Below are 25,196 nucleotides of genomic sequence, written 5' to 3'. Positions count from 1 at the left end.
GGATTGTGATTTTTATTTTTTTGTTTTGTTTTTTTCCACATATTCGATAACATCTGAGTTTCAGGAAAACTTCTGTGATAAACATTTAAGTTGATGGATACTTCTGCAAATTATTTACTTTTGAAATAAGGACTAAAGACAAATGCAGCCATGATGCTTACCAATGTGTTTTTTAGCCCAACTTTTACAGTCCTTTCTAAAGTAACTTCTAGTATTAAATCTCCTTCTATACAACACTAAGCATAGGGTATTAAGACATCCTTACTTTTCTATCTAGGGTGACCTCAGATGGAAACCCCGATTCTTAACATGCTAAATCTTCTCATATCGTTTACCTCCCACATGACCCTCCTGGCCATTGTGTTAGTTACTTCTTCATAGATGTGATGAAAATACTTGCAGGAACAACATAACAGACAAAGGAGCTCTTTTGGATGAATCGGGGGTTTCCAACCCATTACAGTAGGGGAAGGCATGGGGCAAGTGTCTCTGTCGGGGGTTATAAGAACATGTGGTGGTAAAGACTAAAGATTAGGAATGATCTTTGAAGAACTACTTCTTGCGCTCCCCTTCTACCAGCTGGGCTCCACTTCTGAATTGTCCTCCTGAGTTTGTGCTGTGGGAGCCCTTTTCCTTTCAAACCATAACAAAGACCCATCCTCTCTTCACATCCTACAACTGCCGTCTTAGTTCTGGCAAGTGACTCAGTTCTGTTTCAGAATCTCTTGCATCTTCAGCTTTATTTCACTCAGTCAGCTTCCATTAAGCTGTAAGAGACCTCTTCGTAAATGAATAGGTTGGGTTATGTCTCTTAGTTAGGCTTTCTATTGCTGTGAAGAGACACCATGCACAAGGCAACTCTTAGAAAGGGAGACATTTAATTGGAGTTCAGAGGTTCAGTCCATTATCATCACAGTGGGACACGGCGATGTGCAGGCAGACATGGTACTAGAGAAGAAGGTGAGAGTCCTACATCTTGCAGGCAACAGGATATGGTCTGTTTCACTGGGAGTAGCTTGAGCATGCATGAGAACTTAAAGCCTGTCTCCATACTGACCAAGTTCCTCCAACAAGACCCCTCCTACTCGAATAAGGCTACACTTCCTAATAGTGTCATGCCCTTTGAGGGTCATTTTCTTTCCAAACACCACAGTATGTAACTTCCCTGACTCATAATTTAAAAGGCAGACAAGTATCTCTGAGATCTGGCTGCTGTTCATCCCATTTTCATCTTACTGATACCACTCAACATAGTCAAATGGTCTTCAACAATCACCCGGAGATCCACAGCTGGACAGGTTCCTTTCTATGTGCTCCCGGCACATTAACTGTTTCTTTCCGTTCCCTTCTTCCTTCCCTCCCTCACTTCCTTCCTAAAGTAAGCTGTATTGCTTGGTGCCAGTTAGGGCACAGAATGATCAATCTCTTATTTTTACCAACTAGTTAGTGTTTATTGAGTTTTCTGTGTTTTAAGCTGAGCTAAGATCTTTATATTTATTACTGGAGTTGTTTTCTGAAACAACTCAAGGAGGTGGATATCATTATTAACACCTTTCTTTTATAAGTAAAAATTCATCTGAAGAGTGGCTAAGATATTTATCCGAAATCTCCTTGTCAGTGAGTCCATTTATGATACATATGCAGGCATATTTTGTAAATGGTAATACTCACTTTAATATAAGCTCTTTATAGTATCTTAATGTACCAAAACTTGTATTTTTGTATACTGTATATCTATTAGAATTAGATATGCCCCTTTTGCTCCCAGATTATGAGAGATTGACTAACTACATGAATTATGAGATTGACTAACTGCATGAATTGCTCAAGAGACAAGATAAATTCTTAGAAAGTTAACACATTGAAGTATTTTTTATTTCTGGTGTCTGGAAATAGGTAGATAAAAAGAAACCATCCTAGTGAATGTTTCTTCATGAAAGCTATGTGAAATTCAACCTTCCATTGCTGTTTTTATGATCCTAGAGGGTTCTAGTCACTGGTGCTGTGGTCCCTTGCCTTACACTGTTTAGAGTATAGTATCAATACTGTGTAGGCAATGAGGAATTCAATATAATAAGTAAAGTTGAATAAAGTGTTGTCTTAAAGCCTTTGGTGGAAAGAACTTTTTAGCTTAATTTCTATAAGCAATGTGTTTCTAGTCTGGGTAAAAAGAAAAAAAAGATGAAGTAATTGTCACTTACCAGGCCAGCAGTGACAAACATAGCTGTTAACAGTGTCTTCACAGGTAGCATTATTATGACAAGGCTTTGACCAACAAAGAGGCATCAAGGTCTCACAATGCATCCCCGTGAATCCACTACCGGTGCAGTCGCAGTGATAGCTAGATAGTAAACGAAAATCTCATGTCAACTCTTGGTCATCTTGAAATAAACCGTCTTTATTCTGTCTCTATTTGTTCATTAACCTGACCCCAATGGCATAGCTTCATACTTACCTCAAAAGTAAAATGGAGTTATCTCTGAAGACCTGAATGGTCGTGTGTTTCCATAACAACGCTTTGTCATTATTGATTTAAAAATGACAGTAAAACTTCATGCACCATTATTTGGAAGCCAGTTTCACCATACTTAAACTGAAGACTTAGGTCATCAGATCATAATGATAATCAAATATATATATATATATATATATATAAAATAGAAGCATCATCTCTAGTATATCAGGGTATTAGGTTACTATTAAATGGTATGGTAAATATAATTATTAGCATTTTTTAAGTTAGTAGGTAATGATTTGCACCAAATAAGGTCTATTATAAAAATTAATTTTTTTCTTAATAGAAGTGCTCTTAAGTATATTGTGATTATGATGTATTTTTCCTTTTAATTACATGAATATTTTTGTTCTTCTATCTCCAATTATTATGATCTAAAACTATTTCAAAATTAATTTGATGGTGTGAGTTGTTGAATTTTTATAAATAGTAGGTTCTTAATATAGGTAATGTCTACTCAAGGATTTAGTGTTATGAAAATTAAAAATGTATCTGCATAGTTAGGTGAAAAAGAAGGGTGTTTTGAGGGGATGTTTCAATCATAGAACACTTGTAAACTATTCCCTATGGCTGTGTTTATTTATCACCACGCATAGATACTGGGCTACTTAAGGCTCTAGAAATGGCAGCTTTCAAGGGACATAGTTTTTATGTCTCAGATAGTTGGGGAAAATCTGTTCATGATTTTGTTTGATTAAAAATACTAAAAACATAAGGCCAGGAAGATGGACCAGCACATGAAGGTCCAAGCTGTGTAAGCCTGGGGGTCTGAGTTCAATTCCCAAACCTACATAATGAGGAAGGAGGGGATGAACTTCATGGAGCTGTCATTCCAGAATCTCCACATGTGTCCTGTGACCCAGGCACCTATCCTCACACACACACACACACACACACACACACGCACGCACGCACGCACGCACACGTACGCGCACACTACTACTACTATTACTACTGTTAATAATTATATTAATAATGGACTGGAGAGATAGCTCAGTTGTTAACAGCATGCACTGCTCTTCCAAAGGAACTGAGTTCGATTCTCAGTACCCATGTGAGGCGCTCACAACCACCTGTAACTCCAGCTTCAGGGAATCTGATACCTCTGGCCTCCTTAAACACCTGCACTTACGTTCACATTTCACATATATACATGCACATAATTAAAAGGCAAATAAATACTTAAAAGAAAAATGCCACCTGAAGGCTACTGATTAATAAGATGTTAAAAAGTAGTAATCTACTCTATGTGAGACATTAGAGGCACATGTCCTATATTAAAGGAGCACATCCAAGTCTCTAGAAATGGAGATCGCATTTGAAAGCTCCTTTGGTATGCAAGAATCAATTTTTCCTCGTGAATTATAGGAAAGTTATTAATTTTATTTTGTAAAAACAAACTCAAACCACATTGGTTGATCCTCACAACAGTTAGATATTAGGAGACATGACAGTAAAACAAAGATATGAATCATGCCACAAATAAGCTGGGAGGTGGTGGCACACACCTTCAATCCCAGCACTTTGCAGGTAGAGACGGGTGGGTCTCTGTGAGTCTGAGGTAGGCATGGTCTACAGAGCGAGTTCCAGGACAGGCTCCAAAGCTACGGAGAAACCCTTTCTCAAAAATAAATAAATAAATAAATAAATAAATAAATAAATAAATAAATAAATAAATAAATAAAAGTAGAGAATAAAGGGTGAAGGTTTCCAGCCTGTCAGCCTTCCCATCAGAACCAAAACCCCTGTGTTTTCCATGTTGGTGCTTTCTAGAGAAAACAGTACACATGGCAGAGAGCTCTCATTCCCTTGGAAGTTTCGGTCATTCTAACATTCCTGTCTCTGTGGGGTTTGGTTAGCTGCCGCTAGGCGTATAGACTCCCTCCATAGATTCGCTGATTGACAGGAAAAGTGAAATCAAGACATAGAATAGGATTTGAATTGTGCTTCATATTTTTAAAAAGAATTTTCCACTCTCTCTGCTCTATTCAAAAATCTTATTATCTTATTGACTAACTTATGGACATATTTGAAGCACACATGCCTTTCATTACATTCATTTTAAGTTCTAGTCATTTTGAAATTAGATTTGAAGTAAGTTATGACTTTCTTTTCTTTGTGTGCTCTTGGGAATTGAACCCATGGCCTTGCACACATTAGGGATGTACTCTACCACTGGACTAAATCCTCAGCCCCGTGTCTGATTTATTAATGGGAGGGAAAATGATTTTATTACTACTTTTACAAGAAATTAATGATATGAACTCATGGGAGCGTCTAACATCTCTTTACTCTAGATTCCTTATTAAAATTAAGGAATGGCATATATTACAATTTGGGAACAGTAATGCTCACCATCATTCCCACAGGACTGCGATCAAATGAGGGAATTCCTAGTCTAATGCTATCAAACATTGTTCTGCACTTAACAAGTCTGTATTCATGGCTTAAGCAAGTACGAGAATTTCTTTATAGGGCTATATTATTTGATGTGAACTCAGCTATCACTATACAAATTAATTATATTTATCACACAAAGATACAATGCAGTGTTGCCCTTTCCACAAATTCCAATAAGAGACTCATATTTGGAGGCAAATTGAGTTATACTTTTTGATAATTACTCTTTCTCTAATAAATTCACTCAATTCCCCAAACACCTGGAAAGCCGAGATAGACCAATTTAATATCGGATGCTCTTACAGCAGCCTTTACAGACGAATTCGGAAGGATTTATTTTTCCATTTGATTTATTTGCTTGTTTTCATAAATATAAACCTTATGTTCACAATTTTCACAATTGATAGCCTTGCTTTTGCATCTTCCTTATCTGTAACAGGTTTATTACATGGAGTTTAGGTGTTGGTACTTTTCTATGATGTATGTAGTTCTCAACCATTACAGGAGTGTCTTGGAAAACCTTCACTCAGTACAGATGTCCACTAAATACATACATATATATAGTACATATTTATTAAATATATACATATATTTAGTAAATCGGAATGCTGCAACTTTTCATTACTTGGTGTAACTTGCAACAAAGGCAGGCTGTGAGAACCTGAAATTTGCGACAGCTGTGAACAAGTGCTTGGTCTCTGGAAGCCCATCACTCATCCATAGAACACGTACCTGTTCCCTCCATCCACGCATAGACCTCCATGGAGACATGGCTGACTGGCACATTCATCAAAGTTGAACTCACAGTGGTCTCCAAGGAATCCAGGTGCACAGTCACAGAAGTACGCCCCGAAAGCATCCTGACACGTGGCACCATGTAGACAGGGCTGGGATCCACACCCATCAGTTTCCAGCTCACAGTTCACACCTTTGAGAAAAGCCAGCGCACGAAGCCAGAAAAGTTTTAGCAAAGTGAAAATATTTTAGCTGCTTGGCAATACTTTATTTACTAAAGCACTTGTCAAATGCTATGTTACCCAAAATAATTCTCCTCCTCTACTCTAATTGCTCTTAACTCTGTGTGCTTGTGGGAAGTTGCAGAGAGCGGAGCAGCTGTCGCTTGAGAGAACTGCTGCCTGCAACAGCTTGTGGCGTTTTTGTCTGTGGAAACAAATAAGGTATTTTTAGAGCAAAATTATTGTTAACTGTACTTTTGTTGGAATACCAAAATGTACTGTTGGTTTTACTTTCCTTCATTATTTTGAAACACTTGGTTTGGTTAGGCCGCATACAGAAGAGTGGGGAAAAGCTCAGGCAGGCTGGGTTGGTGTCTGAGCACAGGCAGTCACTGGTTGTATGTTCTGGATGATTTGTATAGAAACTTTAAAAGCTCAGAAACGGACTGTCTGTGCTTACCCATTCTGTACAACTGTGCCTCTAATTCAGGATAACAAATCATGCATTAAAACATCAAGAGACTCCAAAGTGGCTCCAAGGTAGTGCCCAACTTGATTTTGTTCTCTTTTCTTGATCTAAAATTCAGTAGAAATGTTCCAATAATGTCTTGTGTTTTTTTTTTACTTTTATATGTTGAGAATAAAAGAATTCTATTAGTAAAAATGGAAAATTGTCCAATAGCATTAGGCCTACTCTCATTTACTATTCCCTTTGTGACCCTCAGCATTCATTATCCGGTGTTCCTAACCATCCTACCTCCTCACTACTTACTATGCAATCCCTAAAGAATACAAATATTATTGTGGCAATATTTTCAGAAAGTTTTTTAATAGCATCTCCTAACATATTCAGAAAAGTGAAGTTTTCTTTAAAAGTCAATTGCAGCTTCTAACAGATGGAAGCCATACTCCCTGCTGTGTGTGCTTACCATGAACTGATCTGTCCCCACATGATGTGACCTTACTAGTAATGCCTCATTCATTACCCTCTACTTCCCAAGAGTTGGGTTGAGTGGAGCAAGATTCTGGAAATTACACTTAACTGCTTATTTAAACCTCTGGTGCTGCCTCACTATCCGCTCAAAATGCCCTATAATATCAATGTATTTATCATATTTCTTACTCCTCTGCCTACAGAATGGTGAATTTTTTTAGGGTCAGAGTCTCTTATTTTCTGTGGTATTTGGTATATATTTTTGAACAAAGGATATGATCAACTAATTTTCAGTGAATATTTGTTGCAACTGTATGGTAATCTGTTTCTTTCCCCCGAACAATGAGCTGGTGAACCAGGGCAGAATTTTAGGTGCTTCAGTAAAGCTGGATGTACTGTCCCACAGGAGCATGGAAGTCAATTTATGGCTTTGACAAACACTTAAAATAAATCATGTTGATCTCAAGGACTGTCCTAAACTTATGAAACACATTTGGAGATATTTGACCCTTATTGTCTACCTTTTGAGAATTGGAGATCTGTGTTAGCATTTCTGTGCCACTAGATAACACACATCATATGCTATCAGTGTGGAGCAGGTCTCGCACAACGGGCTGACCTCATCACTCACTGCAACAGGCAGAGAGCACGTGACACGGGAAGGATGGCCATGACAAACCACCCTCAACACCTTTCCCATTATCTGCAGAGCCCATGCTTTGAAAATCACTGTGCTCCAGGTTAATTATGCTAAATTTCAGATTCCGTGCAATATATGTGATCCCGATGCATTCTATGCTTCTTCATAATAAGAATTATGTTTCCTAGTTATGGGCTCCTTATGTAAATCTACTATACAATTATTATGGCTTGTCTAAGACATGAGTGTTTATGCACAGAGTGCAGGTAGATCTCAGTTCTGTTGCTGCTGTAAACACTCTAGTCCACCTTCATACATGCATGCAACAACAAAATTTTAACCAGAATGCCAATAAAGCGTACTTGGTCTTCTTCCTTTCTTAGTTACAGCTTCTTCATTTCCTCCACTTGTCTTATTGCCCTAGGTAAGATTTCAACTAATATGTTGAGCAAGAGAGTGGAAGTGGGCATGAGAGAGTTCTCAAAAGATGAAATAAAATGGATAAGAAAAAAATCTAAAATATTTAATGTCTTGAGACATCAGGAAAATTCAAATAAAACTTCCTTGAGATTTTACCTAAACACAGTCAGGACGGCTGATTAAAAAATGATCACAAATGGGTATGAGGAAATGGCGAGCTTATTTACTGATGGCAGATGTGCAAAATCACTCAACCTCCTTGGGGAGGAGTTATGTGGATTCTCCAAAAAGATAGACATAAGTCTACTTTATGATACAGCTACATCACTCTTGGGTATGTACTCAGCAAACTCCAAATCCTAGTAGAGAGATATTATCTCATTCATGCTTATTGCTGTTATGCTCATGATAGTCAGGAAATGAGAACAGCTTAGATTCCCACCAACTGATGAATGTATAATAAAAAAATGTAGCTCATTTACATAATAGGGTATCATCCAGCCCTTAAGAAAAACAGCATCATGAAATTCCCAGGTAAATGGAGAGAACTAGAAACAATCATTCGGAGCTAGCTGAGACCCAGAGCAACACAGGCTGAATGTTTCCTTTCATTTATTGAGATTACTTTTGGATACTCAGATTAACATGTTTCATTTGGAATATCCATGAAGGTCAGAAAACTCATAAGTAGTAATGATAGTAAGACCCTATTGTTGAGGACACCACATACCCGAGTCATAGAAAATGGGGAAATCGAGTTTTAAGTGACCTGAGAGCTTCATTTCTAATATATAGCTTTCATAGTGCTTAACGTTAGCCACAGTTATATCAAGTTAAGATCTCTGCAAGCTACAGTTACGAGTGGCCAGGTAAGACATACCCACTGGTGCAACAATGGTGTGGGTGTCGTGGGAGTCATCACTTGCTTTTGTGTGGTTGTCTTAGCTTCTTTTCTTGTTTCTGTGACAAATTACCCTGACCAAAGCAATTTAAAGACTGAAGGGTTTTTGTGGCTTCCGGTTCAAGGGTACAGTTCACCATGGCAGCAGAAGCCTGAGGTGACTAGACACATTACATATGCCATCAGGAAGCAAAGAGTGGTAACATATTGAACATATTGAGTTCAGCTAGCTTTGTTGTTGTTGTTGTTGTTGTTGTCGTCATCGTCGTCGTCCAGGACCCAAACCCACAAAATGGTGTCACCCACTATATCATGGATCTTTCCACCTCAATTTCCTTGATCAATATATTCCCTCACGAGCATGGTCAGAAGATAATCTTTATCAAAACAGCCCATGACAAACGTGCCTGGAAGTTTGTCTCCTAGGTGATCCCAGATCCTGTCACAAAGACACTGTGCCAACAGCGTTAGCATCACATGGGGACTTGAGCCTCATCTCGGATCTGTGGGATCAAATACTGTATTTCCACAGAAAATTCCCCAGGTGAGCTGGATGCATGCTAAAGCTTGAGAGACGTTGGTACACATTGTAAGTTCGTTATGTTGGAAGTATCACTGGAAATTTCAGCACACGTTTTTATTAGAGCCATCAATGTTTCCCTAGGTAAAAATAGTGTGAAAATATTCTTTCTTTGAAAAATGGTGAGCCTTCTTCCTGGTCACTATCAAGGCTGCCTTTTCCTTTATCACCACAATAACTCTTCTAGGTAAGACCCTAAAATTTTACACTTTCTAAACTATGAACTAAACTTCATTCTTAAAATACATTTTCATTTATGAAATAAAATAAATATAAATATTTATATTTACAAAATAAAAATATTCCTTATGCTTAAAAGTAAATTTAATGTGTACCTTATATGTAAAACTTAAAATTATGTTACTATTATTTTAAAATAATTTATATACTAAAGATCCATTTTTAACTTATTCATTCATCCATCATTTCATAACTTATTTTTTGTGTGTATGTAGGTGGTTTTTATATGTATTATCTATGAACACATATATAGGTTTATAGGAACCAGAAGCCAACACAGAGTATCTTCCTGGATGCCTTTCCACATTTTTTTTTGAGACAGGGTCTCTCATTGAACCTAAAACTCACCGATTGGCAGACTTGGCTAGCCAAGGACCTCTAGGGAGGTTGGTATTACAGACAGCAACTATGAATTGCACAGACTTTTACCTGGGTGCTCTGAATCCAAACTCGGGTTTTTATGCTCTGTCAGGCACTTTACCAACTGAGCCATCTCCATAGCCCCTCAAATATTTATTTTATAATGAAGGAATGGAATATTTTCCTATAGGTTTCTTTCACTGAGAATTTCAATACATATTTTTACTTGATTTTTATTATCCAATTGTTTTATTATCCAATTGGCTTTTCCCTGCCCCTACTACAACTGTTTTCTAATACTACAAGCATCTTATGGAAAAGGTATACACTATTAATTTCATCAATATAAGAAGGACTTCAATTACATAAGGATTTGTTGCATAAACTTAAACTAAAATTAGACAAATGCTCCAGGTCAAAGTCCTTTCCGTTAAAGAAACCTTTAAGTTCTTACTTTGAGCTTCAACTGTAGCTGATGCTTATGCAAACAGACTCTCACCTAAGACTTCCCTTTGGCTCAGGCTCAGCTCATTGTCGCAGCCAATGAATCACAGCTCGTGAAATGCAATAGAGTGCACAGAGGATTCATGCTGCGTGAACCCTCTCCACATGCTGTGGCTCTTTCCCCCGTCCTACCTCTCTGTCTTTTAAAATTTACTTCCTTTTCTTGCTTTGTGGCTCACAAGCACACAGTGTTTTTCCCCACTCTGTAAACACAGTTCTTTATGCTCACTCTAAACTCAGACACGGCACACTGCAGCTGTTCACTGTAACAGTGTCCAAGATTCATCAGAAGATCTAGGTAGAGTCAGGGAACGCAAGAGCATCCATGTGGAGTGTTCATGCTCTTCTTTCTCCCTCATCAACTTTGGCTTTCTCTTGATTCTACCCATCTTCTTTGGGATTTCTGGTAATTGGTCCAGACCGCCACAAACATCAATATCGACGGGACAGCTATGAGGTAAACCAACAACCAAAGTCTCTATGTTAAGTTCACATGAACTTAATTTCTGACTCCCATTCTTAGATATTATCAATTAAATTTGACCCTCTGAAGATAGGATCTGAACATTTCTGTTCCACATTTCTGGATAATTGGTATTCAGGGATGAGAGCCAAGATAGGCTACCAGAACATGGCTACTCTACTTTGGCAGGTGACCTATTCATTAGAACCTGGTGGGGTTACTTGTGGGTACACAAATAAAAACAATGGCTCATGCTCTTCCTGACTCTATTGGGAGCAAATAGTTCAGCAGTGAGAAGCAGTGAGGCATAAGGCCACCAGAGTCCCTGTCTGGATGCTGACCTAGCACAGGCTACCCCAGCTGCCGTGAGTCTATAATTCTAATGGCTGTCTTATCCAGAAGATGGCATTTGCAGGCCTTCTCCCTGTCTTCCAGCAATTATTTGTTCTCTGACCCCTTTTCTAAATGTTCCCTGAGCATTAGAATGGATGGGATAAATGATCTATTTAGGCTGAACATTAATTAAACTCTTTTATATAGCCTAAGTTTAGACAAAAAGAATGTTAAGGGTATATTCAAAAATGGAAAATTTTGAAATTTTACAGACAATACACTTCTCTCTACAATTAATTCATTTACACTGTTCGTTGCATGATGTCTGTTCTGGGCTCAAAACAACCAATGTTCTTTGCCTGGTAATCACAGAAATGTAACAAGTTCACTGATAAAATGGTATCATTCCCATAATGTTTTATTTTTCTCTTGTTTTCTAAGCAACCAGGCAATTTTTTAAACTCAGCTTTTTATGAGTCACATTTAAAATCACAAAATAAATCTATATGAAATACACATAAGGCCGTAAGAACCAGGACTCCTCATAGTTGGCTAAGTTTACTCGGCTCCAAGGATACAGTCAAAGGATGGTTTATTCACCATCCTTGAAACTTTGTAAGCAACTGATGTGATGTACTATTATTGTCTTCTAAGTGATGAAGTAAGAACTGGCTTGCTGCCATTTATCTGGTAGAGCACACTTAAACACCAGAACCTACCAATTTGTACCCTGCCTTCCTAATAGGCTGCATGAAGTAATGGGCTTTGGGCCATTGAGGGTAGGGCTAAGACAGGACTGAAGAAATAGAAGGGATAGAAAACCAGAACTATCTGATTCTGAAAGTGACTCCATGAAGTCCATGGACTGAATCCAAAGGTACTTGTCATTCTTGTTGTTTTAAAGTTTTAACTTATTTTCAATTGAAATAATTGTAGATTTTTATGGACATAATGTTGAAATGTGTGTATGTGCTGTGGATTGACCAAATCAAGCTAATCATTTACTGTTTTTCGTTCTGTGATGAGAATACTTAGAATTCTTCCTATGGTTGTTTGAAATACACAGTATAACCAAGTATAGTCCTCAAGCAATAGAACCCTAACACGTACTCTCCAGCTGTCACCTTGTACTCATTTACCAACATCTTCCCTTCCCTTGTCCATGCTCTAGCCTCTGCCAGCCGATGGCAGCCACCATTCAATACCCTATTCTTTGTGTCAGCTGTTTCAGATTCCACATAGGAGACTGGACCTTCATGTCTGGATCTGGCCCTCCGTGCCTGGATCTGGCCCTTCGTGCCTGCGTGACTTCACTTAACATAATGTCTTCTAGTTTCATCCGAAATGCGGCAGATGCAGAAGACAAGTGACTGAGGGATACATGAAAAGATTTCCAACATTTCTGATCACAGAGGAGCATCAACTGTGACATTATCTTACAACTGTGATACTGGCAGTGTTCAAAATAATGCGTGACAGTAAATGCTGAGAAAACTTTTGGGGAAAGGGACCTCTATTTTGTTGGTATGTTATGAATTTTAGAAAACAGTATAGAAGATCCTCAAAAAAACCCTGAAAATTAGTTTACCATGTGATCTAGTTACCCCGCTACTCAATATATAGCTTAAAATACATATAATATGTAATATATAAATATGTATTGTCTTCTCTCATTCACTGACACACTATTTACAATAGCCAAGATATGGTAGCAACCTAAGTATCCATCAATTGATAGTGAGGTTTTATTTAAATATGGCATCTATACACAAAGGAATACTCCTTAACATTTGTGAAAACTGAATCGAAGCTTGCGGTTGTGTAGAGCTTCTGCTGAAATATTAATACGTGCTCACAAACTCAGCAAATTCACTAGGTTTTCAGGATTTAGTAAGCTTTTTATCTAGTTAGTAGTACCTTCTAGAATTTGACCATTTTCATAAGTGATTAGACATACATATTACTCAATATAAAAGGAAAAGTTTCCTTTTTTCCAACCACATATTCAGGATACTGATGTAATTGCACTTACCAGAATACTCTTGAGGGCAGACACAAGTGTATCTCCCTATCTCATTGAGGCACACAGCCTCATTCATGCAGGGATCAGAAACACATTCATCTACTTCCACGTCACAATGCCTGCCTTGGTATCCAGGCACACAGAAGCAGGAGTAGCCATTGATCCCATCTTGGCACACAGCCCCATTATGGCAAGGGCTAGAAGCACACTCATTGTGGTCTGTCTCACAGAACTTTCCAGCATATCCCGCAGGGCAGATACAGACAGGGTTCTCGGGGTCTTTATGGCAAGTGCCTCCATGTTGGCAGGAGTTTCCTCCACAGGAATCGGTGGCAGTGTCACAGGTCAGCCCGCTGTACCCAGGAGGACATTGACACAGAAAGCTCCTTTCTCCTGCAGTATTCACACAAGTGGCATTTCCTTGGCAGGGACTGGAGAAACAAGGGTCCTTCACATCTTCACAGCCTTTGTCCAAATCATTGTCTATGTCTGAGCAACAATTGTCTCGTGGAAAACCCTTGCATGTAGAATTGTTTGGGCAAGAATTCGAGAGGCACTTGGTATTGTTTTTAATGCAAGACGAATCTAAAAGGAAATATAAAATATCAAGATTAAATTTACAAATGGTTGAGGGTAGAATTAATGCAAGATGAATCTAAAAGGAAATATAAAATATCAAGATTAAATTTACAAATGGTTTAGGGTAGAATTAAAGAAAACCCTTTCAAACATATTCATTATCGAAACACATCACTGGATGTGTTCTAATGTTGAGTTTTAATTCTTCATTGATCCAGAAGTTTTCTATAATTCGTAATAAGAAACTAAGATGGGGCTAGGGACATGCCTCAGTCAGTAAAGTACTTGGCTTGCAAGTTCAATCCCCAGATTCCATTTTTAAAAATCAAGGTTTGATAGTAGACACGTACAATTCCATCACTAGAGAGGTAGATTTTTGGAACTCACTGGCAAGTAAACCTAGTCAAATAAATGAGTAGCAGGCCAATGAGAGACCTTGAGGTTGTCTTTGACCTACATGTTTGTTCTCACATTCACACTTGTGTACATGCACATGCATAAGTACACAATGCAAACACATACATGCACATGCATGCATGCGTGCACACATGCACACGTGAACAGGAAGAAAAACGACTTCACCACATTTCTTCTGTGTCTTCCTTTCCTCAGGTCTAAGTGCAATTGAATAATGAGAACCAAACTGCTACTCCCTCCAGCTATTCGGAATTCTGATGCCTGCCTTCCCTTATGGAAGACTTAGGAAATACTAGATCACTTACAAAATCATCTGCGAATCAGTTGCTTAACAGAAACACATACTTAAAAGAATTCTGTTTATTGGTTTATCACTAGCTGTTTAATCAGCATCACTATATTATGCTCTAAAAAACAAAACATAGAAAAATGAAAAATAATAAAAATCCTGGTTATCTAATGCAATACACTGCCTTAAACATTGCAGGACTTCACACATAGCATTTCTCCATCACACAGCAACACAAAATAGCTACATACATTTCACAGACCAAAAGAGATATTGTCCCATTGCAAATATATTGAAGCCAAGGGTACAAACTTCATTTTCCTGAAAGCTTCTCTGTTCTAAGAATCCATTTTTGAAAATACAGCTGAAGTAATAGCCCCCAAAAAAGCAATAATGTTGCGACTCTCTCTAAATTGATTGGCTACACTTCTAGTTTATCATCTGAAGCATTGCATGCTGGAGGATATAGAACATTTTAAAACTCCTGAGAAGGCCATGTGTGACGATGCCTATAACCCTAGTACTTGGTAAACAGAGGCAGGTCTCTGTTTGATACCAGCCTGAGGTATGTAGTGAACCACTCATGCTGGTGCATGTGTGTTCACACATGCACACACACACATACACACACACAAGAGGAAGTCATTTGTAAGTCAGTGCTATATGCCCAAGTATACTCGTAATTTAGTTGGATGAAACAAAACATTGGAAAACATTCAAGTACTCACAGACTCAAAATGTACTCTTTTGAAATTTCAGGAAGATTCTGGGGGAACATGAATGAAAATGACAGGGAAAGCAAGAAAGAAGACATTCATTCTAGGAAATCTTGTCAGGGACCTAACAAGATAAAAACAAGCAGATTTTACTAAAAAAAGAAATCCCAGCACCCCAGACGTGCCATCAGTATCAACATTAAGCAGACTGGAAAGCGGAGCCTCATGAGGGATGTGTCAGAAAAGAAAAATGCAGCATTCTGTGTATGAGGCAACAGCAAATAAACAGACCAAGCCTAAAACACAAAACAACTTTCATTGCTATTAATTTGGGGGAAATGCTAAAAGCTGGAAAAGAAAGGAAATGAAATCAGTGAAGGTCAGTAAGTAAGATCAATACACAGACTGAAGAGAAAATAAAATTGCAACTTATGAGAATAACACTCTGCTATAAAATAACAAAAAGCTGTGATAGATATTGGGAGCAACAGAGTTTAGTGCTGTGTGTGTGTGTGTGTGTGTGTGTGTGTGTGTGTCCTGTAGAAGAATTAAGTCATCTTTTGCCACAGTAGGATGCCAAAATTTTTATTTTGTTTTGTATTGCTTTGATTTGCTTTGAGACAGGGTCTCTATATCTACATAGTCCTGGCCTTTCAGGAACTCATTATGTAGACCACACTGGCCTCAAAGAGATCTGCCTGCTTCTTAAAGGTGTGTGTAACCATTCCCAACTACAACATTGGTACTTTATGTATCTAAAGATTAAAGAAATATTCAGGTAGTATAAAGTCAAGAAGAAATTGTTCGGTGTGGTTCAAGGAATTTGTCCTGGAGTGTGCACATCTGGCACATGAAGCAGATATGTGCTTCCTCATAGCCCTGTAGATTCTGAAAGGCTTGACGAAATAAATTCGATAAAATGCTTGCAAAGCAAACCAGGTGGATCCAACTACAGTCCACATCCTGTCCCCCATTGTTCTGTTTCTGTGCACACTGCGACATGCTTTCTGTGGGGTCTGAGCCTCCCCATTTCCTTCCCTTGTGTAGGGTACCACTGACACTGTCTACTGTGTAGGTGTGTGATGTGTCCCTAGATGCTAACAGGTTTTCCTACAGAAACAGTCAGCATATATGCACTAACTAATGAGAAAAAGTATCTGTCAGAAAGAAAATTCTATTTTTCAAATTAATAAAACAACTTCCGTTCACTCCATTTAATTTGATGTGGCAAGCCTCAGACTTGAACTCTTTCTGTCTTTGCTTCCAAAATGTTGGGATTAGAGGCATATGTCACCCTGTCTGACAAATCTAATGCTTTATTGAGATGAACAAACTGAGTAAATAATTAAATAAGCAGCTAAGGAAACAGAGTGAAGGCAAAAACCTAGAATGGGTGTCCATGACATAAGGATTATGGTCACTCCAACTTTTCCACGATACTTGAAGTATAAAACTCACACGTGTTCTTATATGCCTGGCACACTACATTCTCTCAGTGAAAATAAAAATCATTTCAATAATTACTATGCTTTAGAAACAGACTCATTAATAAGATTTAAATTGATCATTGGGATTTAGTTCCCAGGAAATGGGCGTAAATAGTTTGGCTTTCATATTAGCTTCCTGAGTAGGAAATTTCACTGGGTGGTTAATGTTCTGAGCAATCCGCAGGCTACAGCACGTGTTCCTTGCAGTAAAGTTCGCCATCTACTGGCACTCTTAAGAAATTCTTCATTACAGAGCTTTAAAACTTTCCCTTCCTTCCTTGTCCCTCTCAAAGCTGCAGAATTCCTTCAGGGAGGACATCCTGAGTGATCCCAATGAACACATCAGCAGGAGACCTGGTCCAATTGAAGCACAGTAGGGGCCCTTGCTGCTAATGCAACGAGGCTTCCCCCTCCTCCCTGGTGATGCCTGTAAGAAGCCAAAAAGGCTGAAAACAGTGGCAGAAGGAAAAAAAAAGAAAAGCATTTCCCGTAATTTTTATATGTAACTATTTTTGCAGTTTCCATTTTCATCTTAAAATGAAATGATTCTATTTGTTGAAAAATGGGAATTAATTTTACCAGTTTTAAAGATGCTAAAGACTCATTTTTTTTTTTGCATGTATGTGTCAGTATGTTTATCCTGTAATTAAATTTAGATGAAAAACAGGCACGCTGGCAATTTAGTTAATTGTGATGTGGATCATTATTCACCTGGTGAAGCAGGAATGACTCTTTCCAGGGGAGGAGTTTAATTTTTTCAGAGGTTGCTTTTGACGCATTTACTCTTTAGTCCATTCTGGTTTTCTTCTGCTTACCCTTTGGTAAGTAGGCAGATAACTGAATGATTTTTTGAATATTCAATTATCTAAAAAATTATCAGCTTACTTTTTACTATCTCCTCTTTGTTAACTTTTCTCTTAACCAATAAAGAGAAAGCGAAGCAGAGGGGCCAGTGGGATAGCCCTGAGCCTGTGTCTGCCTGTGCAGCCTCTGTCTTCTCGTCTGTGAAACCAGAGCAGGGCAATGAGTCTCAGAGAACTTTATGGAGATTAAATTATTAGACTTTAATCCGTGGCAAACATACTGAACACTAGATAAATGCTATATATGAGGTTGTGATAATGATCTAACTAACTATACCAAGAACAAGTTGTGTTGTATTGTGCTCAGCATCCATTTGTTCTAAAACATGCTCTACAGTTATTTCCTGAGTATGAATTATGCAAGCCATGCCTCCTTAAATGAGTCTTTATAAAAAGCATGCACATGTATGTGGACACCAACTACAATCACCACACATTACCCATATGTAAAGAAGTAAAGATTAATACTTAATTAAAAACATGTTCACATAAATATTCTGTTGTTATCAGTTTCTCGGTCTTTTCTCAGGATTTAGGACTCTAATCATGTCTGCCATTCATTCTTATTGATACTGAGCTTAAGCATCAAATTCACTCTCTGTCATCAGAAAGATGGTTGGGGGAGAATGGGTGAAACTATTATGTACATATCATATCTGGGTCAAAAATAGCAATTTTACTGTGCCCATATTTAGCCAAGCTACACACTACCCTCCTTTCCCAGCAGCAAGTATATGCACGCTTATTTGGGTTCACATTGCTCAGAGGCATGCATTTCCCTGGATTTATTTATTTATTTTTGTTTTTCTCAGACTAATGGGACATGGCCAAGGACTTAGAGAACCCATTTCTAAGGGATGTGCTAGGTTTGTTATGGAGTAACTTTGAAAGCATGACCAGGCTGTAATGAATGCTTTCTGATGATTGCAGAGAGAAGATTAAACATTTACTGATGAGATGCTGTTTAAATGGACTGGGAGATAGAAGTGTGTTGCCAGAGTCAAGCTACAATCCACAGGTCTAAGGATTTTAACTTAGGAAAATGAGGGCACCTGCTGAATTCGCCTTAGCCTGACTTTCTGCAGAAAATGAAATTCTATCCTAAGTCTGGGCTGGGTAGGGGTGGAAGTGTATCTTTATTCAGGACATAGTCTAAATGACTTGCACATGGTAGGTGGTGAGCAGACAACTCTTGAATAATGAATGAGGGAGCAAAACCAGCTGAATTCTCATGTATGGCTTGCTAGGAAATTCTTACTTTGACCTCCTTTGGTAAAATCAAGCAGAACGAGTCATCAGTTAGAGCACTTGCTTTGATCCACGGTATGACAGAATCCACAAGGGATGGTTAAACTGAGATGAAGATGGATTCTTTTCAGACAATCCCTTCCCCTGGCATTTCTTCTGTACCCCGAAAGCCAGGCAATCAGTGTCACATATGCAGTTATTTCTGAGCATGTGGTCTTAGATACCAAATCGAGGCCAATATAATGCCATGGGAAGAGTACAGATACATGGCTCTCTAGCTAGATTTAAATGTTGGTTCAACTAACTTCTGTGATAATTATCACAGTGCCTCAGTGTCCTTTTAATAGGGATAATTCATAGTCATGTTACAGCAGGTGAGTACAGTACACAGGTTTCTGATCCTAGGTTTACATTTTGGCTCAGTGACTTAATGAATCTCTATGGGTTCTGTCATGTAGATACAATTGTGCCTTAGGTCTCATTGTCATAAAAATAGTACTATTCAATAGAATCATGCAATGATTAATTATTTAACTCCTAACGGTGCTTGGCACCAATGAGCAATGCCAGTTATTGGTAGTTTTGCTGCTTTCATCACAGGAACAGAATTAATGATATACATAAAGTTCCATGAAAAAGTCAAGCATTCAGAAGTTTGTAATCAATCCCATTTGCTTTCTATGGACAGTCCCAAGCCCAAATGCTGTAGCTGCCCCCAGTTAACTAGGGAAGGTCAATTTACAGAGTTGGTGCTCGATAAAAACATTCTCCAGCGAATAAATTCAAGAAATGTGACTTTATGATATCGAAAAGAACATTTTGTGTTTTTAGAGATCTAAGACGTACAGGTTTGTTGCCATCAATATCCTCTGGAAACCAAATGGCGTACTCTGTCTATGTAGAGGCCAACCCCTCCATGCTAACAGTTACTGCTCAGACAAACCCTCATGAGCAGCTTCCTTGCTCCAGCTAAGGAGACTGTGGCCACAGTTCACTGACGCCACTTGTATTTCAAAGTCTGTAGTCTAATATTACTTCCTTGAAGGGTTCATGGCTTTTTGAGAAACTTTCCTGTGGCTACATTTTGAATATCTTGAAGAAAAAAAGCATTTTGCTATATGTTTTCGCATGTATTTTTCTGATTGCTAATGGAATTAAGTCCCTTCCCATCCAAAGCTTCCCTGTGTAATAAAAGCGTCTCAGCTCCACAATCTATAGTCTGCACACCTAAGAATATGGTTGGATTTGGTCTTGGTCATTACAGCTTGGGTGATACATCACATGGCTTCTGCCTTGGGCTACAATCATGCACACTGTATAGGAGGTGCTTTCTTCTGTCAACTAATGCAAATTGTGAAGATCACTTTTTAGTAAATGTTAGTCAATGAACATTTGAATAGGGTTTCTTCGTGTTTCTTTGCCATCTATAATCAATCAGTTCCAGGCTCTGATATTATTATAACCAGTTTATACTTTAACAATGATAGAATTATACTTCATAGAATAGACTTGCACTTTATCATAGCCATTGCTTCTAGTAGACCAAAGTGGAGATTCTCTCTGTATAACTAAAAATACCTTTAATAAAAAAGAAAAAACTTTCTGCAGTATATAAGACCATGTTTTAAGAAGTGATCTGCAAACACAGCTACAAATCATCTTCCATTGCAAAGCAATAATCAGAAAAGCTTAGAGACACTGCCTTGGCTCTAAAAAAAGATGAACAGTTTTTATTTTACTGTTACAGTCTTATCCATATGCTAAGTAAACTTACTGTATATAATTAAGGCCAAAGAAAACACTAGTCATAATTGATATAATACATTGAAATCAGCCTTTCGAAGTCTAAGAATTCCTTCTAAACACTAAAATAGTATAGATAATCATCTGAAACATGTATATGGAATGTTAACCAAGACACTCTGTAGTGGGGGGCAATGCCTTTCCTAGACACCTTAGGCTATCAAATAAAAACTCAGTGCCTGGAATAGGCTACCTCTCTTTAAGTTCTTGTCAGTGGGGACCCATAGACTACCAACACTACAAGCCATTGTGTTCCCCTTGCTTATCCTCCCGGACTTAATAGTAAGACCCTATTGCTGAAGACAACACATATTTAAGACATGGAAAATGGAGAGAACAAGCTGGTATTAACCTCAAAGTTTCATCTCTATCAGGTGGCATTTTTAATGCCAGAGGATTATACTTACACTACAGGGTTGGGGAGTGTTCAACAATGTAACTCCTCTGTGAACACTGCGAGCTACACTAATGACTGACATGGCAAGATATGCCCACTGCTGCAATAGTGATGAAAGAAAGAGAGAGAGAAAGAGAGGGAGGGAGGGAGGGAGGGAGGGAGGAAAGAAAGAAAGAAAGGTATTTTTCATTGTATTAAAGCCACCCACAATATAGAATTCAAGTCTAGAGCTCTAACTGGGCCAAAAGTTTGTAAATTCACTATGCCTTAGACCCCAGAGAAGAGTCTAATACTATTATTCTGTTAAACAGTATTGAACAGGCCCCAAGTTTTTATCTTTATAATAGACTAATGCATCTCTCAACCTTCATCAGAAAAGCTTTTTTGTAGAGGATGTAGATTAACACTGAGAATCACAATTGATTGATGTGCAGAGAACAAGACACTATGGTATGATCAGCTCTAAACCAGGTATCTATAAAATACTCCCCAACACACACACACACACACACACACACACACACACACACACACACGGCTCAGGGATCGTGTTTATACGGGGAGTGAAACACTTAAGGACTAGCAGCAGTGGACATGTACAACAAAACAGTGTTTGTTGGGCATGACAGGGCCAGTGCCCATGTGAACTCACAACAGCTCTATCTGCATAAGTAAAACCAGCACACGACCAAGAGTGGAGTGCTGAAGTCTCACCCCCTAACTGAAAAGCTATAGGTAATAGATGGCTTTGGGAAGGGATGGTAATCATATTCAGGTGTATGGCCTCCGAGAGGCTACCTATGCTCCAGTAGATGGTTCTGTACCCATGCATATAAAACAGCACTAAGTGAACAGAGTAGGCTTTTTAAAAAAAAGAGAGAGCACAGGCGAGAAAAGTGGTAGTGAGGACACAAATTAGAGGGAGGAAACAAAGGTGTACTTGATCAAAACACACTGTGTACATGCACAAAAATCCTGAAAAATAAAGTCAAAATAATAAAAATAATTAATGTTATTATTGACAGAAAATGTCTCTAAATTTTTGCTTCCTTAGGATCCATATGTCTCCTTATAATTTCATTTAATTTCTATGAAAATATTATGGGATGAAGAAAAGTTACATTCATCTTATAAGTGTGGAATTTTCTGGAATGTCAAATAACTTCACTGATTTTGCGCTTCTAATATGTAACAGAACAGAATGCTAAGGGACTGCAAGACATTTATCTAAAAATAAAGAAGTCTAATAAAGAAGAAAGAAGCACGAGGAGCAGCCCTGAAAAGGTTATTTCAACCTGTTCTTCCCAAGCATCAGTGTTCATCAGAAGCTCAGCAAATGTTGTTAAGCCGTAGCTTCAGCACATGTGGGTTGAAGCCTGACATTTGCTTTCCTGGGAAGCGCCCAGCTGCTGCTGTTGGCCCAGGACTACATGGAAATAGAAATAACATGTATTTGTACCAGCTCAGCCTCTCAGCAGGTGAATGGGGGCCACATACCGTGAGTGTTCTGCGAACTCCACAAAAAAAAAAAAAAAACAAAAAAAAAACCACAGGATCGTGAGAAGGGCTCAGTCGATAAAGGCACTTGCTGTACCTGAGTTCAGTCTCTGGGACTTGCACGGCGGAATGAGAGAACCAAGTCCCCAAACCCAAAAGCCATGGCACGTGTGTGTGTGTGTGCACAAAAAATAAAAGTAAATATAAAGATACAAACTGAGAAAATTAATTTTAACTTATTTAGTTTAATCAAGTATACTGAAAATACAATCATTTCCATATATAATCACTATAAAAATGACTGAGATAAAATGCTGCCATTCGTATTCTCTTTGAATTCTGATACATACTTTATACTTTGACGTGTTTTCAAAGCCACATGTGGCCAGGGGTTGATAACCCAGAGAGTGTGGCTCTTGATGTTCTCATGTGTTTATAGAAGCCACCAAGCCCTAGAAGAATCATGCGGGAGTGGTGACTGTGCATGATATAAATTTCTCTAATTTAAAATGTATTATTTTATTATTGTTGTAACTACAAATAAGGCATCTTGGTGTAACTGTGAGTAAGCAAAACCATGAAAGCCTGAAATAAAGGGGGGTAATAAATATTTATTGGAGAACACTCATAAACAGCAAGGTAGCAAGCTGCCATGTTATTCTGTTCTGTGGGCCATGGGAGCTGTTATCAGATCTCCCACCACCACCCAAGAGAGAGAGGCAGAGAACCCTTCCTTCTCTCTTAAAAGCAATCACAACCCAGACAGAAGACCATGCCCCTAAGTCTGGTACCACCAAAAGTTATTAGCTGAATGATTTCCCACAGCACTTCTCCCTTTTTGTCTAAACAAAAGGTTTTTAAATCTAGTACAAAACTATATATAATAAGGATAAATATCAAGTATCATTCAGTAGAAAGAAAAGGGACTAACAAACACAAAATAGAACTACAGCTATCAAGTACGAAACACATACTAAATGCCCAGGCTATAGATGAATAGGCAACTAACAGAGATTAATCCAACAGCTGTCCTATCCTGACGAGTCAATGTCTTGTACCTAAAGTGTCTTAGCTAAGTTATGAGAGGAAAGCAATCGTGACTGTCTAGTCTTTATCAAAGACTTGAGAAGAAAAATAATGTTACCCGAGTAAGCAGGAAGCACAAGCAAGTGACTTCCAAAAGGTACAAAAAAATAACAGAAACTTTCATGCTACATTTGTAAGGTAAGGTATCTTCAAATAGTGGGCATCCTTAGAGGCTCTGGGCATGGCATGCAAGGCATGCAAGGCATGCAAGGCATGCAAGGCATCACATCCCCCAGGCCACTGCAGTCTTGTATATCTCCAACCTGAGCAGCCATAAGACTTTAGTTGCTAAGGAACATAACAGTCGTCTTGTATTTCCTCAGTGGTCCTTCATTTCAAGATTGTTAAAAAATTAACTTTTTAAGTTCAAGAACTAGGTTTCTTTAGTGTGTCTGTGTATATGATCTATGTATTCAGTTATGACTGCACTCTTTATTTTATTCTTCCGTGTGTGGTACATGAGTACATGCATTCATGTTCACAGTTGTGTGAGCATCTGTGTGTAAGGATGTATGCATACATGTGCATATGTACTTACGGAGGGCTGAAGTGGCCCTCCAGATTTCTATGTGGATTTCAGGGATTGGAACTCCAGTCCTCAAGCTCACTCTTTGGACCAAAAGTGCTTTGAAAACTGTACTGTCTCTCTGGTCCTTGATTATACACTCTGAATACTCCTATGAGTCCTGAATAGTTCGGAGAATACATGCTGATTGTTGTTTTTCTGGTTAATTGGTTTCCCCGGGGAAATTGGTTTTGCTCACTCTATGGCTCACTACACTTGAACAGAGGGAGACTGGTTTGCTTCTGCCAGGTCTCTCTAAGTTGTGGATGGAATCTGGGGGAAACCCAGGTTACTGTGGCTACCAGCTAACTTGGGAGCTACTCTGAATAGATTTCACTTTCTTTGTCAGCTCCGTGGCACTGAGCACAGCAGCTGTGATGCCACCGTGCCTCTGGTTTGGATAAGATTTGGAGGAGTTTGAGTGGCTTCCTGCCTGGCAGGTTCTGGCACATGCTGTCTGAGCAGGGCCTTGATGCTCACAAATATGCCTCAGCTCATCTGCACAAGTGCACAGCACGCATGCAAAGCAGGTCTTGATCTCACAAGGACCCATTTGGCAAACTCTCCCCAGAAGGGAAAGGCAAACGCGTATGTAATGAATTCCGAGACTGCATTGCTTAACATGAAACTCAAGGGAAAAGGCAATACTGATGCTTGGGAGTTCCCAAGGAGATGCAGGGCTGTTGAAATCCTTCTGAGAGCTGGAAGAGAGCATCTCATATATGGAGTTGGCAGCCTAACTAAAGAGAAAAGCATGAAGGCATGGAATGGCTCTGCTGTAAAACAGTGCATAAGGAGTCACGCCCCAGAAGTACCTGATCTTAAACATGGGCATGACTTGCCTTTGTGCTTAAAATGTTTTGCAAGCTAGTGGAAAAAGAAAAGTGAAGACAAGCAAATAATTCACGAATTCTATATCTTGTAAATTGAATATTCTAATTGAAGTTTTGTCTAATAATAGTATTTAACTTTATAGTATT

The 25,196-nt window shown here is 38.5% G+C and overlaps 1 protein-coding gene across 1 annotated transcript in view; it reads right to left on the bottom strand.

The window, feature by feature from the left end:
- The window catches only part of Crb1 (crumbs cell polarity complex component 1), a 141,455-nt gene extending 116,686 nt beyond the window's left edge, over positions 1-24,769 (bottom strand). The window contains exons 1-5 of the mRNA XM_042054027.1: positions 24,527-24,769; positions 16,207-16,380; positions 13,279-13,924; positions 5,648-5,843; positions 2,202-2,341 (exon numbers count right to left, since the gene is read on the bottom strand). Coding sequence (XP_041909961.1) covers positions 2,202-2,341; positions 5,648-5,843; positions 13,279-13,924; positions 16,207-16,380; positions 24,527-24,769 — 1,399 coding nt within the window. The remainder of the gene's footprint in view (positions 1-2,201; positions 2,342-5,647; positions 5,844-13,278; positions 13,925-16,206; positions 16,381-24,526) is intronic.
- Between the last annotated feature and the right edge of the window lie 427 nt (positions 24,770-25,196).

Source organism: Arvicola amphibius, chromosome 12 (genome assembly GCF_903992535.2).
Source record: "Arvicola amphibius chromosome 12, mArvAmp1.2, whole genome shotgun sequence".
Lineage (NCBI taxonomy): Eukaryota > Metazoa > Chordata > Mammalia > Rodentia > Cricetidae > Arvicola > Arvicola amphibius.
The sequence above is the reverse complement of the archived record's forward strand: the minus strand, read 5'-3'. Positions and strand labels throughout refer to the sequence as shown.